Raw genomic sequence first — 17,622 nt, forward strand, 5'->3', positions numbered from 1 at the left:
TGGGAGCGAGAGAGAGGACGGGAGATAGAGAGAGAGTGCGAGGATGGGAGCGAGAGAGAGGATAGATGGTGGTCACATCCCATGTAGCTGCTCTGCATGCAGGTGATAAAAAATTTTTCCAACAACAATATCACAAGCTGCTCTATGGAATGGTGAGGAGGAAAACCACCATCGGCATAACCAGGAGGATCTTAAAGGGGACCTGCCAATAAGCGTGATTGGTCTAAATATTGTAAGGTATATGATGAGACACACTACATTTGGAGTCACCCATTTTATAAATTTGCTTCATGGGAAGAAGGCATTCAGCACTTGCACTTTACCAGTCACCATTGGATTGTCATTACAGAGCACTCGCACAGTTCCTGGAATAAGGAACAATCACGGAATATTGGATTTTGTTATAATATATATTTTTAAATACAAGATGAACTTTCAGTAATTATTTATTTATGATTTTGTATTTATACGGAATATTCATTTGATTGGCACTATATTTTGCACATTTGCACTTATATTGCAATTTTGCATATTTTATGTTTATATACATTTGCTCACTTTTATGTTTATATATATATTACATTTCAAGCAAGCGCTGTAGATAGCCCCTATCAGGACTATTTTTTCTTTCACATATAATTTCACACTACTACTGCTGCTACATTTCACGGTTTGTCACTAACTTAAACATCATTTTTATTATTTTTAAAACACTAACTCCTAGGCGCAGGGAGTACGCTTTTTTAAGTGTTACTTTTCTACAAATGCCATAGTGACCATAATACTGAGGTTATCTGCGGACACACAACACCGGTGTCCCCTACCCCCCTCCTCACTTTCCTGACACCTGAACACTTCCTTCCCCACTGACATCCCATTATATCCCGCCAGCTCTTCTCTTCACACATCCCACCGAACATCTGGAGATTCCATGCTGACACATCACATGACTTCTACACCTAAAGGAAGTAAACATTTCTCCGTCACTTGGTTCCTACCCACAGTTGTTGTCCCACGGAACACATAAGCGGCGGACACTTCCGGCGGATGTGGCGCCCATGTGGTTGCTGTAATCTGGTGTACAGTATAGCGGCTGGGTCTGGTGAGTCGGGGATATTCCTTATGTATGGTATTGTTATCAGAAGATAAGTGGGGGGAGGTGTACTGGGTGCATGTGTCTATCATCTCCCTGACATATAAGGTGTACTGGGTGCACATCCCTATCATCTCCCTGACATATAAGGTGTACTGGGTGCACATCCCTATCATCTCCCTGACATATAAGGTGTACTGGGTGCACGTGTCTATCATCTCCCTGACATATAAGGTGTGATAAGTGGGGGGAGGTGTACTGGGTGCACGTGTCTATCATCTCCCTGACATATGAAGTGTACTGGGTGCACGTGTCTATCATCTCCCTGACATATGAAGTGTACTGGGTGCACGTGTCTATCATCTCCCTGACATATGAAGTGTACTGGGTGCACGTGTCTATCATCTCCCTGACATATGAAGTGTACTGGGTGCACATCTCTATCATCTCCCTGACATATGAAGTGTACTGGGTGCACATCTCTATCATCTCCCTGACATATGAGGTGTACTGGGTGCACATCTCTATCATCTCCCTGACATATGAGGTGTACTGGGTGCACATCTCTTATCATCTCCCTGACATATGAGGTGTACTGGGTGCACATCTCTATCATCTCCCTGACATATGAGGTGTACTGGGTGCACATCTCTATCATCTCCCTGACATATGAGGTGTACTGGGTGCACATCTCTATATAATCTCCCTGACATATGAGGTGTACTGGGTGCACATCGCTATCATCTCCCTGACATATGAGGTGTACTGGGTGCACATCGCTATCATCTCCCTGACATATGAGGTGTACTGGGTGCACATCGCTATCATCTCCCTGACATATGAGGTGTACTGGGTGCACATCGCTATCATCTCCCTGACATATGAGGTGTACTGGGTGCACATCTCTATCATCTCCCTGACATACGAGGTGTACTGGGTGCACATTTCTATCATCTCCCTGACATATGAGGTGTACTGGGTGTACATTGCTATCATCTCCCTGACATATGAGGTGTACTGGGTGCACATCGCTATCATCTCCCTGACATATGAGGTGTACTGGGTGCACATCTCTATCATCTCCCTGACATATGAGGTGTACTGGGTGCACATCTCTATCATCTCCCTGACATATGAGGTGTACTGGGTGCACATCTCTATCATCTCCCTGACATATGAGGTGTACTGGGTGCACATCTCTATATAATCTCCCTGACATATGAGGTGTACTGGGTGCACATCGCTATCATCTCCCTGACATATGAGGTGTACTGGGTGCACATCGCTATCATCTCCCTGACATATGAGGTGTACTGGGTGCACATCGCTATCATCTCCCTGACATATGAGGTGTACTGGGTGCACATCGCTATCATCTCCCTGACATATGAGGTGTACTGGGTGCACATCTCTATCATCTCCCTGACATACGAGGTGTACTGGGTGCACATTTCTATCATCTCCCTGACATATGAGGTGTACTGGGTGTACATTGCTATCATCTCCCTGACATATGAGGTGTACTGGGTGCACATCGCTATCATCTCCCTGACATATGAGGTGTACTGGGTGCACATCTCTATCATCTCCCTGACATATGAGGTGTACTGGGTGCACATCTCTATCATCTCCCTGACATATGAGGTGTACTGGGTGCACATCTCTATCATCTCCCTGACATATGAGGTGTACTGGGTGCACATCTCTATCATCTCCCTGACATATGAGGTGTACTGGGTGCACATCCCTATCATCTCCCTGACATATGAGGTGTACTGGGTGCACATCTCTATCATCTCCCTGACATATGAGGTGTACTGGGTGCACATCTCTATCATCTCCCTGACATATGAGGTGTACTGGGTGCACATCGCTATCATCTCCCTGACATATGAGGTGTACTGGGTGCACATCTCTATCATCTCCCTGACATATGAGGTGTACTGGGTGCACATCTCTATCATCTCCCTGACATATGAGGTGTACTGGGTGCACATCGCTATCATCTCCCTGACATATGAGGTGTACTGGGTGCACATCGCTATCCTCTCCCTGACATATGAGGTGTACCGGGTGCACATCTCTATCATCTCCCTGACATATGAGGTGTACTGGGTGCACATCGCTATCATCTCCCTGACATATGAGGTGTACTGGGTGCACATCTCTATCATCTCCCTGACATACGAGGTGTACTGGGTGCACATTTCTATCATCTCCCTGACATATGAGGTGTACTGGGTGTACATTGCTATCATCTCCCTGACATATGAGGTGTACTGGGTGCACATCTCTATCATCTCCCTGACATACGAGGTGTACTGGGTGCACATCTCTATCATCTCCCTGACATATGAAGTGTACTGGGTGCACATCGCTATCATCTCCCTGACCTATGAGGTGTACTGGGTGCACATCTCTATCATCTCCCTGACATACAAGGTGTACTGGGTGCACATCCCTATCATCTCCCTGACATATAAGGTGTACTGGGTGCACGTGTCTATCATCTCCCTGACATATGAAGTGTACTGGGTGCACATCTCTATCATCTCCCTGACATATGAGGTGTACTGGGTGCACATCTCTATCATCTCCCTGACATATGAGGTGTACTGGGTGCACATCCCTATCATCTCCCTGACATATGAGGTGTACTGGGTGCACATCTCTATCATCTCCCTGACATATGAGGTGTACTGGGTGCACATCTCTATCATCTCCCTGACATATGAGGTGTACTGGGTGCACATCGCTATCATCTCCCTGACATATGAGGTGTACTGGGTGCACATCGCTATCATCTCCCTGACATATGAGGTGTACTGGGTGCACATCTCTATCATCTCCCTGACATATAAGGTGTGATAAGTGGGGGGAGGTGTACTGGGTGCACGTGTCTATCATCTCCCTGACATATGAAGTGTACTGGGTGCACATCGCTATCATCTCCCTGACATATGAGGTGTACTGGGTGCACATCTCTATCATCTCCCTGACATATGAGGTGTACTGGGTGCACATCTCTATCATCTCCCTGACATACGAGGTGTACTGGGTGCACATTTCTATCATCTCCCTGACATATGAGGTGTACTGGGTGTACATTGCTATCATCTCCCTGACATATGAAGTGTACTGGGTGCACATCGCTATCATCTCCCTGACATATGAGGTGTACTGGGTGCACATCTCTATCATCTCCCTGACATACAAGGTGTATTGGGTGCACATCTCTATATAATCTCCCTGACATATGAGGTGTACTGGGTGCACATCTCTATCATCTCCCTGACATATGAGGTGTACCGGGTGCACATCTCTATCATCTCCCTGACATATGAGGTGTACTGGGTGCACATCTCTTATCATCTCCCTGACATATGAGGTGTACTGGGTGCACATCTCTATCATCTCCCTGACATATGAGGTGTACTGGGTGCACATCTCTATCATCTCCCTGACATACGAGGTGTACTGGGTGCACATTTCTATCATCTCCCTGACATATGAGGTGTACTGGGTGTACATTGCTATCATCTCCCTGACATATGAAGTGTACTGGGTGCACATCGCTATCATCTCCCTGACATATGAGGTGTACTGGGTGCACATCTCTATCATCTCCCTGACATATGAGGTGTACCGGGTGCACATCTCTATCATCTCCCTGACATATGAGGTGTACTGGGTGCACATCTCTTATCATCTCCCTGACATATGAGGTGTACTGGGTGCACATCGCTATCATCTCCCTGACATATGAGGTGTACTGGGTGCACATCTCTATCATCTCCCTGACATAGGAGGTGTACTGGGTGCACATCGCTATCATCTCCCTCACATATGAAGTGTACTGGGTGCACATCTCTATCATCTCCCTGACATATGAGGTGTACTGGATGCATATCGCTATCCTCTCCCTGACATAGGAGGTGTACTGGGTGCACATCTCTATCATCTCCCTGACATATGAGGTGTACTGGATGCATATCGCTATCCTCTCCCTGACATAGGAGGTGTACTGGGTGCACATCTCTATCATCTCCCTGACATATGAGGTGTACTGGGTGCACATCTCTATCATCTCCCTGACATATGAGGTGTACTGGGTGCACATCGCTATCATCTCCCTCACATATGAAGTGTACTGGGTGCACATCGCTATCATCTCCCTGACATATGAGGTGTACTGGGTGCACATCTCTATCATCTCCCTGACATACAAGGTGTATTGGGTGCACATCTCTATATAATCTCCCTGACATATGAGGTGTACTGGGTGCACATCTCTATCATCTCCCTGACATATGAGGTGTACCGGGTGCACATCTCTATCATCTCCCTGACATATGAGGTGTACTGGGTGCACATCTCTATCATCTCCCTGACATATGAGGTGTACTGGGTGCACATCTCTATCATCTCCCTGACATACGAGGTGTACTGGGTGCACATTTCTATCATCTCCCTGACATATGAGGTGTACTGGGTGTACATTGCTATCATCTCCCTGACATATGAAGTGTACTGGGTGCACATCGCTATCATCTCCCTGACATATGAGGTGTACTGGGTGCACATCTCTATCATCTCCCTGACATATGAGGTGTACCGGGTGCACATCTCTATCATCTCCCTGACATATGAGGTGTACTGGGTGCACATCTCTTATCATCTCCCTGACATATGAGGTGTACTGGGTGCACATCGCTATCATCTCCCTGACATATGAGGTGTACTGGGTGCACATCCCTATCATCTCCCTGACATAGGAGGTGTACTGGGTGCACATCGCTATCATCTCCCTCACATATGAAGTGTACTGGGTGCACATCTCTATCATCTCCCTGACATATGAGGTGTACTGGATGCATATCGCTATCCTCTCCCTGACATAGGAGGTGTACTGGGTGCACATCTCTATCATCTCCCTGACATATGAGGTGTACTGGATGCATATCGCTATCCTCTCCCTGACATAGGAGGTGTACTGGGTGCACATCTCTATCATCTCCCTGACATATGAGGTGTACTGGGTGCACATCTCTATCATCTCCCTGACATATGAGGTGTACTGGGTGCACATCGCTATCATCTCCCTCACATATGAAGTGTACTGGGTGCACATCTCTATCATCTCCCCGACATATGAAGTGTACTGGGTGCATATCGCTATCCTCTCCCTGACATAGGAGGTGTACTGGGTGCACATCTCTATCATCTCCCTGACATATGAGGTGTACTGGGTGCACATCGCTATCATCTCCCTGACATAGGAGGTGTACTGGGTGCACATCTCTATCATCTCTCTGACATACGAGGTGTACTGGGTGCACATCTCTATCATCTCCCTGACATATGAGGTGTACTGGGTGCACATCTCTATCATCTCCCTGACATATGAGGTGTACTGGGTGCACATCTCTCATCTCCCTGACATATGAGGTGTACTGGGTGCACATCGCTATCATCTCCCTGACATATGAGGTGTACTGGGTGCACATCGCTATCATCTCCCTCACATATGAAGTGTACTGGGTGCACATCTCTATCATCTCCCTGACATATGAGGTGTACTGGATGCATATCGCTATCCTCTCCCTGACATAGGGGGTGTACTGGGTGCACATCTCTATCATCTCCCTGACATATGAGGTGTACTGGGTGCACATCGCTATCATCTCCCTGACATAGGAGGTGTACTGGGTGCACATCTCTATCATCTCTCTGACATACGAGGTGTACTGGGTGCACATCTCTATCATCTCCCTGACATATGAGGTGTACTGGGTGCACATCTCTATCATCTCCCTGACATAGGAGGTGTACTGGGTGCACATCGCTATCATCTCCCTGACATATGAGGTGTACTGGGTGCACATCGCTATCATCTCCCTGACGTGGGGGGAGGTGTATTGGGTGCACATCTCTATCATTTCCCTGACGTATAAGGTGGGGGAAGTTGTACTGGGTGCTCATCTCTATCATCTCCCTCCCTGACATATGAGGTGTGATGAGTGGGGGGAGATGCACATCCCTATCACCTCCCTGACATATGAGGTGGGAGAAGTTGTACTGGGTGCACATCCCTATCATCTCCCTGACATATGAGGTGGGGGAAGTTGGACTGGGTGCACATCCCTATCATCTCAGTGACATATGAGGTGGGGGAAGTTGGACTGGGTGCACATCCCTATCATCTCCGTGACATATGAGGTGGGGGAAGTTGGACTGGGTGCACATCCCTATCATCTCCCTGACATATGAGGTGTACTGGGTGCACATCTCTATCATCTCCCTGACATATGAGGTGTACTGGGTGCACGTGTCTATCATCTCCCTGACATACGAGGTGTACTGGGTGCACATCTCTATCATCTCCCTTACATATAAGGTGTACTGGGGGCGCATCTCTATCATCTCCCTGACATATGAGGTGTACTGGGTGCACATCGCTATCATCTCCCTGACATATGAGGTGTACTGGGTGCACATCTCTATCATCTCCCTGACATACGAGGTGTACTGGGTGCACATCTCTATCATCTCCCTGACATATGAGGTGTACTGGGTGCACATCGCTATCATCTCCCTGACATATGAGGTGTACTGGGTGCACATCTCTATCATCTCCCTGACATACAAGGTGTATTGGGTGCACATCTCTATATAATCTCCCTGACATATGAGGTGTACTGGGTGCACATCTCTATCATCTCCCTGACATATGAGGTGTACCGGGTGCACATCTCTATCATCTCCCTGACATATGAGGTGTACTGGGTGCACTTCGCTATCATCTCCCTGACATATGAGGTGTACTGGGTGCACGTGTCTATCATCTCCCTGACATATGAGGTGTACTGGGTGCACATCGCTATCATCTCCCTGACATATGAGGTGTACTGGGTGCACATCGCTATCATCTCCCTGACATATGAGGTGTACTGGGTGCACATCTCTATCATCTCCCTGACATATAAGGTGTGATAAGTGGGGGGAGGTGTACTGGGTGCACGTGTCTATCATCTCCCTGACATATGAAGTGTACTGGGTGCACATCTCTATCATCTCCCTGACATATGAGGTGTACTGGGTGCACGTGTCTATCATCTCCCTGACATACGAGGTGTACTGGGTGCACATCTCTATCATCTCCCTGACATATAAGGTGTACTGGGGGCGCATCTCTATCATCTCCCTGACATATGAGGTGTACTGGGTGCACATCGCTATCATCTCCCTGACATATGAGGTGTACTGGGTGAACATCTCTATCATCTCCCTGACATATGAGGTGTACTGGGTGCACATCTCTATCAACTCCCTGACATATGAGGTGTACTGGGTGCACATCGCTATCTCCCTGACGTGGGGGGAGGTGTATTGGGTGCACATCTCTATCATTTCCCTGACGTATAAGGTGGGGGAAGTTGTACTGGGTGCTCATCTCTATCATCTCCCTCCCTGACATATGAGGTGTGATGAGTGGGGGGAGATGCACATCCCTATCACCTCCCTGACATATGAGGTGGGAGAAGTTGTACTGGGTGCACATCCCTATCATCTCCCTGACATATGAGGTGTACTGGGTGCACATCGCTATCATCTCCCTGACATATGAGGTGTACTGGGTGCACATCTCTATCATCTCCCTGACATACAAGGTGTATTGGGTGCACATCTCTATATAATCTCCCTGACATATGAGGTGTACTGGGTGCACATCTCTATCATCTCCCTGACATATGAGGTGTACCGGGTGCACATCTCTATCATCTCCCTGACATATGAGGTGTACTGGGTGCACATCTCTTATCATCTCCCTGACATATGAGGTGTACTGGATGCATATCGCTATCCTCTCCCTGACATATGAGGTGTACTGGGTGCACATCGCTATCATCTCCCTGACATATGAGGTGTACTGGGTGCACATCGCTATCATCTCCCTGACATATGAGGTGTACTGGGTGCACATCGCTATCATCTCCCTGACATATGAGGTGTACTGGGTGCACATCTCTATCATCTCCCTGACATATGAGGTGTACTGGGTGCACATCGCTATCATCTCCCTGACATATGAGGTGTACTGGGTGCACATCTCTATCATCTCCCTGACATACGAGGTGTACTGGGTGCACATCTCTATCATCTCCCTGACATATGAGGTGTACTGGGTGCACATCGCTATCATCTTCCTGACATATGAGGTGTACTGGGTGCACATCTCTATCATCTCCCTGACATACAAGGTGTATTGGGTGCACATCTCTATATAATCTCCCTGACATATGAGGTGTACTGGGTGCACATCTCTATCATCTCCCTGACATATGAGGTGTACCGGGTGCACATCTCTATCATCTCCCTGACATATGAGGTGTACTGGGTGCACTTCGCTATCATCTCCCTGACATATGAGGTGTACTGGGTGCACGTGTCTATCATCTCCCTGACATATGAGGTGTACTGGGTGCACATCGCTATCATCTCCCTGACATATGAGGTGTACTGGGTGCACATCGCTATCATCTCCCTGACATATGAGGTGTACTGGGTGCACATCTCTATCATCTCCCTGACATATAAGGTGTGATAAGTGGGGGGAGGTGTACTGGGTGCACGTGTCTATCATCTCCCTGACATATGAAGTGTACTGGGTGCACATCTCTATCATCTCCCTGACATATGAGGTGTACTGGGTGCACGTGTCTATCATCTCCCTGACATACGAGGTGTACTGGGTGCACATCTCTATCATCTCCCTGACATATAAGGTGTACTGGGGGCGCATCTCTATCATCTCCCTGACATATGAGGTGTACTGGGTGCACATCGCTATCATCTCCCTGACATATGAGGTGTACTGGGTGAACATCTCTATCATCTCCCTGACATATGAGGTGTACTGGGTGCACATCTCTATCAACTCCCTGACATATGAGGTGTACTGGGTGCACATCGCTATCTCCCTGACGTGGGGGGAGGTGTATTGGGTGCACATCTCTATCATTTCCCTGACGTATAAGGTGGGGGAAGTTGTACTGGGTGCTCATCTCTATCATCTCCCTCCCTGACATATGAGGTGTGATGAGTGGGGGGAGATGCACATCCCTATCACCTCCCTGACATATGAGGTGGGAGAAGTTGTACTGGGTGCACATCCCTATCATCTCCCTGACATATGAGGTGTACTGGGTGCACATCGCTATCATCTCCCTGACATATGAGGTGTACTGGGTGCACATCTCTATCATCTCCCTGACATACAAGGTGTATTGGGTGCACATCTCTATATAATCTCCCTGACATATGAGGTGTACTGGGTGCACATCTCTATCATCTCCCTGACATATGAGGTGTACCGGGTGCACATCTCTATCATCTCCCTGACATATGAGGTGTACTGGGTGCACATCTCTTATCATCTCCCTGACATATGAGGTGTACTGGATGCATATCGCTATCCTCTCCCTGACATATGAGGTGTACTGGGTGCACATCGCTATCATCTCCCTGACATATGAGGTGTACTGGGTGCACATCGCTATCATCTCCCTGACATATGAGGTGTACTGGGTGCACATCGCTATCATCTCCCTGACATATGAGGTGTACTGGGTGCACATCTCTATCATCTCCCTGACATATGAGGTGTACTGGGTGCACATCGCTATCATCTCCCTGACATATGAGGTGTACTGGATGCATATCGCTATCCTCTCCCTGACATATGAGGTGTACTGGATGCACATCGCTATCCTCTCCCTGACATAGGAGGTGTACTGGGTGCACATCGCTATCATCTCCCTGACATATGAGGTGTACTGGGTGCACATCGCTATCATCTCCCTGACATATGAGGTGTACTGGGTGCACATCGCTATCATCTCCCTGACATAGGAGGTGTACTGGGTGCACATCGCTATCATCTCCCTGACATATGAGGTGTACTGGGTGCACATCGCTATCCTCTCCCTGACATATGAGGTGTACTGGGTGCACATCTCTATCATCTCCCTGACATATGAGGTGTACTGGGTGCACATCTCTATCATCTCCCTGACATATGAGGTGTACTGGGTGCACATCGCTATCATCTCCCTGACATATGAGGTGTACTGGGTGCACATCGCTATCATCTCCCTCACATATGAAGTGTACTGGGTGCACATCTCTATCATCTCCCTGACATATGAGGTGTACTGGATGCATATCGCTATCCTCTCCCTGACATAGGAGGTGTACTGGGTGCACATCGCTATCATCTCCCTGACGTGGGGGGAGGTGTATTGGGTGCACATCTCTATCATTTCCCTGACGTATAAGGTGGGGGAAGTTGTACTGGGTGCTCATCTCTATCATCTCCCTCCCTGACATATGAGGTGTGATGAGTGGGGGGAGATGCACATCCCTATCACCTCCCTGACATATGAGGTGGGAGAAGTTGTACTGGGTGCACATCCCTATCATCTCCCTGACATATGAGGTGGGGGAAGTTGGACTGGGTGCACATCCCTATCATCTCAGTGACATATGAGGTGGGGGAAGTTGGACTGGGTGCACATCCCTATCATCTCCGTGACATATGAGGTGGGGGAAGTTGGACTGGGTGCACATCCCTATCATCTCCCTGACATATGAGGTGGGGGAAGTTGGACTGGGTGCACATCCCTATCATCTCCCTCCCTGACATATGAGGTTTGAGGAGTGGGGGGGGGGGGTATTGGGTGCACATCTCTATCATCTCACTGACATATGAGGTGGGGGAAGTTATACTGGGTGTACATCTCTATCATCTCCCTGACATATGAGGTGGGGGAAGTTGTACTGAGTGCACATCACTATCATCTCCCTAACATATGAGGTGGGGGAAGTTGTACTGGGTGCACATCCCTATCATCTCACTGACATATGCGGTGGGGGAAGTTGTACTGGGTGCACATCCCTATCATCTCCCTGACATATGAGGTGGGGGAAGTTGTACTGGGTGCACATCTCTATCATCTCCCTGACATACGAGGTGGGGGAAGTTGTACTTGGTGCACATCCCTATCATCTCCCTAACATATGAGGTGGGGGAAGTTGTTCTGGGTGCATATCTCTATCATCTCCCTAACATATGAGGTGGGGGAAGTTGTTCTGGGTGCACATCCCTATCATCTCCCTTCCTGACATATGAAGTGTGAGAAGTAGGGGGAAGTTGTACTGGGTGCACATCTCTATCATCTCCCTCGCATATGAAGTGTGCTCATGGTCGGGTAAGCTGCCATCATTGTCACAAAGCTGGCTGTTCAGGGATAGGGCTGATCTTTGGAGACTTGTCCCTGGCTGTGCCATAAGATCCCTGCATTGTATAGCATGGTGTGTTTATCTAAAGGGACTGTAAAGCCATTTCTATCCGTTAACCAGCCAAGTTGTCATTGCAGTGTGTGTGTGTTCTCTGGATGGATTCCCCCTTTATAGGGGGGGGGGGGGGTGTAAAACTCCTGCAAAATCATTTTATCACTTAGGGCTTATGCACACAGCGGACAGACAGTTAAGGTCCAGGGGCATACACCCCTCACTGACCACAGGTAATTGCTCCAGGTAATATTACATGCAGACAGTGTCAGCCAATCATTGATTTGTACAGGTTTCGGGTCTTTTCACACGGGCTTTCCGCCCCTGCTTTCAGATCCCCGCTTTCCTCTATGGGAGATTGGATGAAAACGGACTGCCTTTCTGTTTTCATCCAATCCGATCCTCCAGACCAGCCCTCAAAATTTCCACTTGCCTGCTCGCATTTGGCGAGTGGAATTAAAGTGAGGGCGAGTAGAGCAGGCAGAAGCAGCGGCAGCCAGGATCCTGCTGGGGAGAACAGGCACCCGGTCAGGTCCGTCTTTAACACAGAGCTCAAGGCAGATGCCCTTTAAGTCTACGCCAGGGGAGAAACTACTGCCTTCCCTCTGTTGTCTCCCAAGTCTCGCCTGTCAAAACGATTGGCTGCTAAGAGGACCCGACTTTCAGAGGAGGAAGAAGTAAATTCCTCCTTCAAAGCTGCTCCGCCTCCCCCTCAAGAGCTGTTCTTCCCGGCTTCCTGCTGACTACGGAAGAAGCCAGGAGAGAACTTGCTGTCTGGACTGGGACACTGCTGAGCTGACTGGCTGTGAGCATGAGGGGATCTGTGTGCTGTCTGGATCGGGATACTGCTGATGATGTGTGTAAGGGTCAGGGGGGGGGGGGGGGAGTAAACAGAGGAGTCTGGGTCTGGCCATGCCTGCACACAGGAGGGGGAGGGAACAGGGATCACACTGAACAGGTAAATTTCAAGAGGGAGGACATGTTCGCCCAGGTCCTAGAGCTGTGTACACTGATCTGCTACATCTCCCCCTCTACAGAGATGTAAAGGGTGGAGGGGGGGAAGCATCCATTTCCACAGTACCTGCACCATGTCTGGAGTCTCTGCCCATCTCCTGTACTATGTTTGCAGTCAATGACCATCTCCTGCACCATCTCTCCAGTCTCTGACTGTCTCCTGTACCATGTCTGTCGTCTCTCTGACTGTCTCCTGTACCATGTCTGTCGTCTCTCTGACTGTCTCCTGTACCATGTCTGTCGTCTCTCTGACTGTCTCCTGTACCATGTCTGTCGTCTCTCTGACTGTCTCCTGTACCATGTCTGCAGTCTCTCTGACTGTCTCCTGTACCATGTCTGCAGTCTCTCTGACTGTCTCCTGTACCATGTCTGCAGTCTCTCTGACTGTCTCCTGTACCATGTCTGCAGTCTCTCTGACTGTCTCCTCTACCATGTCTGCAGTCTCTCTGACTGTCTCCTCTACCATGTCTGCAGTCTCTCTGACTGTCTCCTCTACCATGTCTGCAGTCTGTCTCCTGTACCGTGTCTGCAGTCTCTCTGACTGACTGTCTCCTGTACCATGTCTGCAGTCTCTCCGTCTCCTGTACCATGTCTGCAGTCTCTCCATCTCCTGTACCATGTCTGCAGTCTCTCCGTCTCCTGTACCATGTCTGCAGTCTCTCCCTCTCCTGTACCATGTCTGCAGTCTCTCCCTCTCCTGTACCATGTCTGCAGTCTCTCTGACTGTCTCCTGTACCATGTCTGCAGTCTCTCTGACTGTCTCCTGTACCATGTCTGCAGTCTCTCTGACTGTCTCCTGTACCATGTCTGCAGTCTCTCTGACTGTCTCCTGTACCATGTCTGCAGTCTCTCTGACTGTCTCCTGTACCATGTCTGCAGTCTCTCTGACTGTCTCCTGTACCATGTCTGCAGTCTGTCTCCTGTACCGTGTCTGCAGTCTCTCTGACTGACTGTCTCCTGTACCATGTCTGCAGTCTCTCCGTCTCCTGTACCATGTCTGCAGTCTCTCCCTCTCCTGTACCATGTCTGCAGTCTCTCCCTCTCCTGTACCATGTCTGCAGTCTCTCTGACTGTCTCCTGTACCATGTCTGCAGTCTCTCTGACTGTCTCCTGTACCATGTCTGCAGTCTCTCTGACTGTCTCCTGTACCATGTCTGCAGTCTCTCTGACTGTCTCCTGTACCATGTCTGCAGTCTCTCTGACTGTCTCCTGTACCATGTCTGCAGTCTCTCTGACTGTCTCCTCTACCATGTCTTCAGTCTCTCTGACTGTCTCCTCTACCATGTCTGCAGTCTCTCTGACTGTCTCCTCTACCATGTCTGCAGTCTCTCTGACTGTCTCCTGTACCATGTCTGCAGTCTCTCTGACTGTCTCCTCTACCATGTCTGCAGTCTCTCTGACTGTCTCCTCTACCATGTCTGCAGTCTGTCTCCTGTACCGTGTCTGCAGTCTCTCTGACTGACTGTCTCCTGTACCATGTCTGCAGTCTCTCCATCTCCTGTACCATGTCTGCAGTCTCTCCCTCTCCTGTACCATGTCTGCAGTCTCTCCCTCTCCTGTACCATGTCTGCAGTCTCTCCCTCTCCTGTACTATGTATGATTTAAATAAAATATGATAATTTAAGAGGGCGTGTTTAGGGGCGGAATTAGGGTCAGGGCAGGGTAGGGGCAACTGGTGGCAAGTAACTCTTAAGGCCTGGCTGGTAGCCCAGGATTTGAAATTTTGAGCCCTGCTCCAGACAGATGGGTTTCCATCCCTCTGGATTTCATGGACAGGATCAGAACTGGTAGCAGCGGGTGTCAGCGGACATGTCACCGCTGACATCCGCTGCTCCATAGAGGTGCATGGAGCATCTGATCAGGTCCGCCTAAAAAACTGACAGGTGGACCTGATTGGAAAGCCCGTGTGAAAGGGGCCTTCCTCTCCATGGCTGATCAGAAACACCTGGCCATAGTGGTCCCAGAAATATGCTTATCTGGACAGCCAATGGCTGTGTGCTTGAGCCCTAAGTGTGGGCCTTTGTTGTAAATGGACAGTTTCATGTAGTATAAAGGGTAATGGAGTTATCAGCTGTGAATTCTACATTCATTTGTCCACCCTGGAATGTTGCCATGTCCATACACAAACGCTGATTATGCATCTTCATTTTATTCTTAGGCATAGACTTCTAAACGCTTCTGAATATGGAGGAAAAAGACCAAAAGAGACACCGCAAAAAAAACAGCGGCCCAAAAGCAACCAAGAAGAAGAATCGTCAGCAGGCAGAAGCAGGAGTCGGTGCAGAAGAAGATGCCAGAAAAAGGAACCCCAAAGCCTTTGCAGTCCAATCTGCTGTGCGCATGGCAAGGAACTTCCACAGGTGAACTAATGTCACACAATATTCGGGGCCTCTAAATATACAATAAAGAGGATCTCCAGTCTCCCCCCAAAAAATTAAGTCAGCAGTTCTAAATACTGTAGCTAATATAAGAACAATTATCTGTCCAGGAATCCAGCGCTGTCCTTGCCTGAGCCAATTCTTCAATTGTCTTTGTTTCCAGATGCCAACATCTTAAATTGGAGCTTTTTCCCAAAGGGGGAAGTTCTGCTTTAAGGCCTCCTCGCCCACTCCTCTTGAAGATATGACCCCTTTTTTGGTGAATTGGGATCGGGTGCTTGGTTTTGACTGGTACCCACTCACACTTCCACCCAGATCGCCTTGGCGATTCAAGCGGAAATCCCCCCCCCCCCCCACCCAACAATCTTCTGGGACATGTCACAGGTCCCGGAAGACTGCAGGACCATTCATAATGCACAGTGCAGCTCACGCATGCGCAGTGGAGACTCCATTGTGAAGCTGCAATCTGTCACAGCCGGGTTGCCCACAGTTAGGATGCCAGAGACCAAAGACGGGTGGAGGAAATTGCTCAGGTGAGCATAGCAATGGATCCTGGGACAGGTGAGTGTCTTGTTTATTAAAAGTCAGCAGCTACAGTTTTTGTAGCTGCTGACTTTAAATTTTTACAAATATCACTGGAGCTTCTCTTTAAGAAGGGAAAGCCAGCAGTGAATATTGCAGCTGGTTTTCCACTGCTCATGCATGGGCCACACTGCCCTTTGTGAATGGTCTCAGTCTTCTGGGACCTGTGGTGTGTCCCAGAAGGCGGTGGGTCGGGGGGGCTAAACTTCCACTCAGGTTGCCAAGGCGATCTGACCAGGAGTTTAAGTGGGTGCCTGTCAAAACGAGGTACCTGCTCTCCCCACTTTCCAAAAAGTGGCAATCATTAACCAGTTAACTACCGCCCACCGCACATATACTGCGTCAGGGCAGCCGCTCAGCACCAGATCATACCTAGAGTACCTAGTCTGTGATCTGACATCTTCGGGTCTGGGGCATGCGCGGTGACCCAGGAGCTGGTACCACAGAGTAGATGTCTGTAGGCACCCACTGATCACACAGGCTAAACGACAATCTGCTTATGTAAACAAGGCAGATTGTCGTTCTGTCAGAAGGGAAGGCATTGATCCTGTGTTTCTGCAAAGCAGGAATATGGATTTTTGCTTTCCCCTAGTTAAAGCACCTCACCCACAGTGAGTCAGCACAACCTAGGTACACAGTTAACCCTTTGATCGCCCCTTCCCGGTCAGTGTCGGTACAGTGACAGTGCAATATTTTTTAGCACTAATTACTGTATTCGTGTCACTGGTCCCCAATGGGTGTCAGTTAGGCGTCCGATTTGTCCGCCGCAATATTGCAGTCCGGCTATAGGCTGATCGCTGCCATAAATAGTAAAAATAAATAAATAAAAATACGCCATAGTTTGTAGATGTTGTAACATTTGCGCAAACCAAGATACTCATTGGGATTTTTTTTTTACCAGAAATATGTAGCAGAATACATATTGGCCTAAATTGATGAAGAAATTTTGATTTTTACTTTTTTTTTTTTGTTATTGGAAATGTTTAATAGCAGAAAGCAAAAAAATATATATATTTTTTTTTTTTTTTCAAAATTGTCGCATTTTTAATCTCCAAAAGCATTTTATTAAAATAAATTTGATAGAAATCCCAAATATCCAATTTAAAAATAATATTAAAAAAAAAAAAAAAAAAAAAAAATCATCGGAAGTTCCACTTGTGCATTCCCCCCCTTGTTTCCTCTTTAACCACTTGATCCCCAATA

General features: G+C 48.3%; 1 protein-coding gene across 2 annotated transcripts in view; it reads left to right on the forward strand.

The window, feature by feature from the left end:
• Positions 1-990: 990 nt before the first annotated feature.
• The window catches only part of BMS1 (BMS1 ribosome biogenesis factor), an 88,040-nt gene continuing 71,408 nt past the window's right edge, over positions 991-17,622 (forward strand). Inside the window, exons 1-2 of one of the 2 annotated variants that reach the window (XM_082267577.1) lie at positions 991-1,102; positions 15,624-15,819. In XM_082267577.1, the coding sequence (XP_082123703.1) occupies positions 15,644-15,819 (176 nt within the window). In that variant the 5' untranslated portion in view covers positions 991-1,102; positions 15,624-15,643. Of the gene's footprint in view, positions 1,103-15,617; positions 15,820-17,622 lie in introns of both variants that reach the window. The other variant, XM_082267578.1, reaches the window with a different exon arrangement.

Source organism: Pelophylax lessonae (genome assembly GCF_965119305.1).
Source record: "Pelophylax lessonae genome assembly, chromosome: 9".
In the NCBI taxonomy this organism is placed as follows: Eukaryota; Metazoa; Chordata; class Amphibia; order Anura; family Ranidae; genus Pelophylax; species Pelophylax lessonae.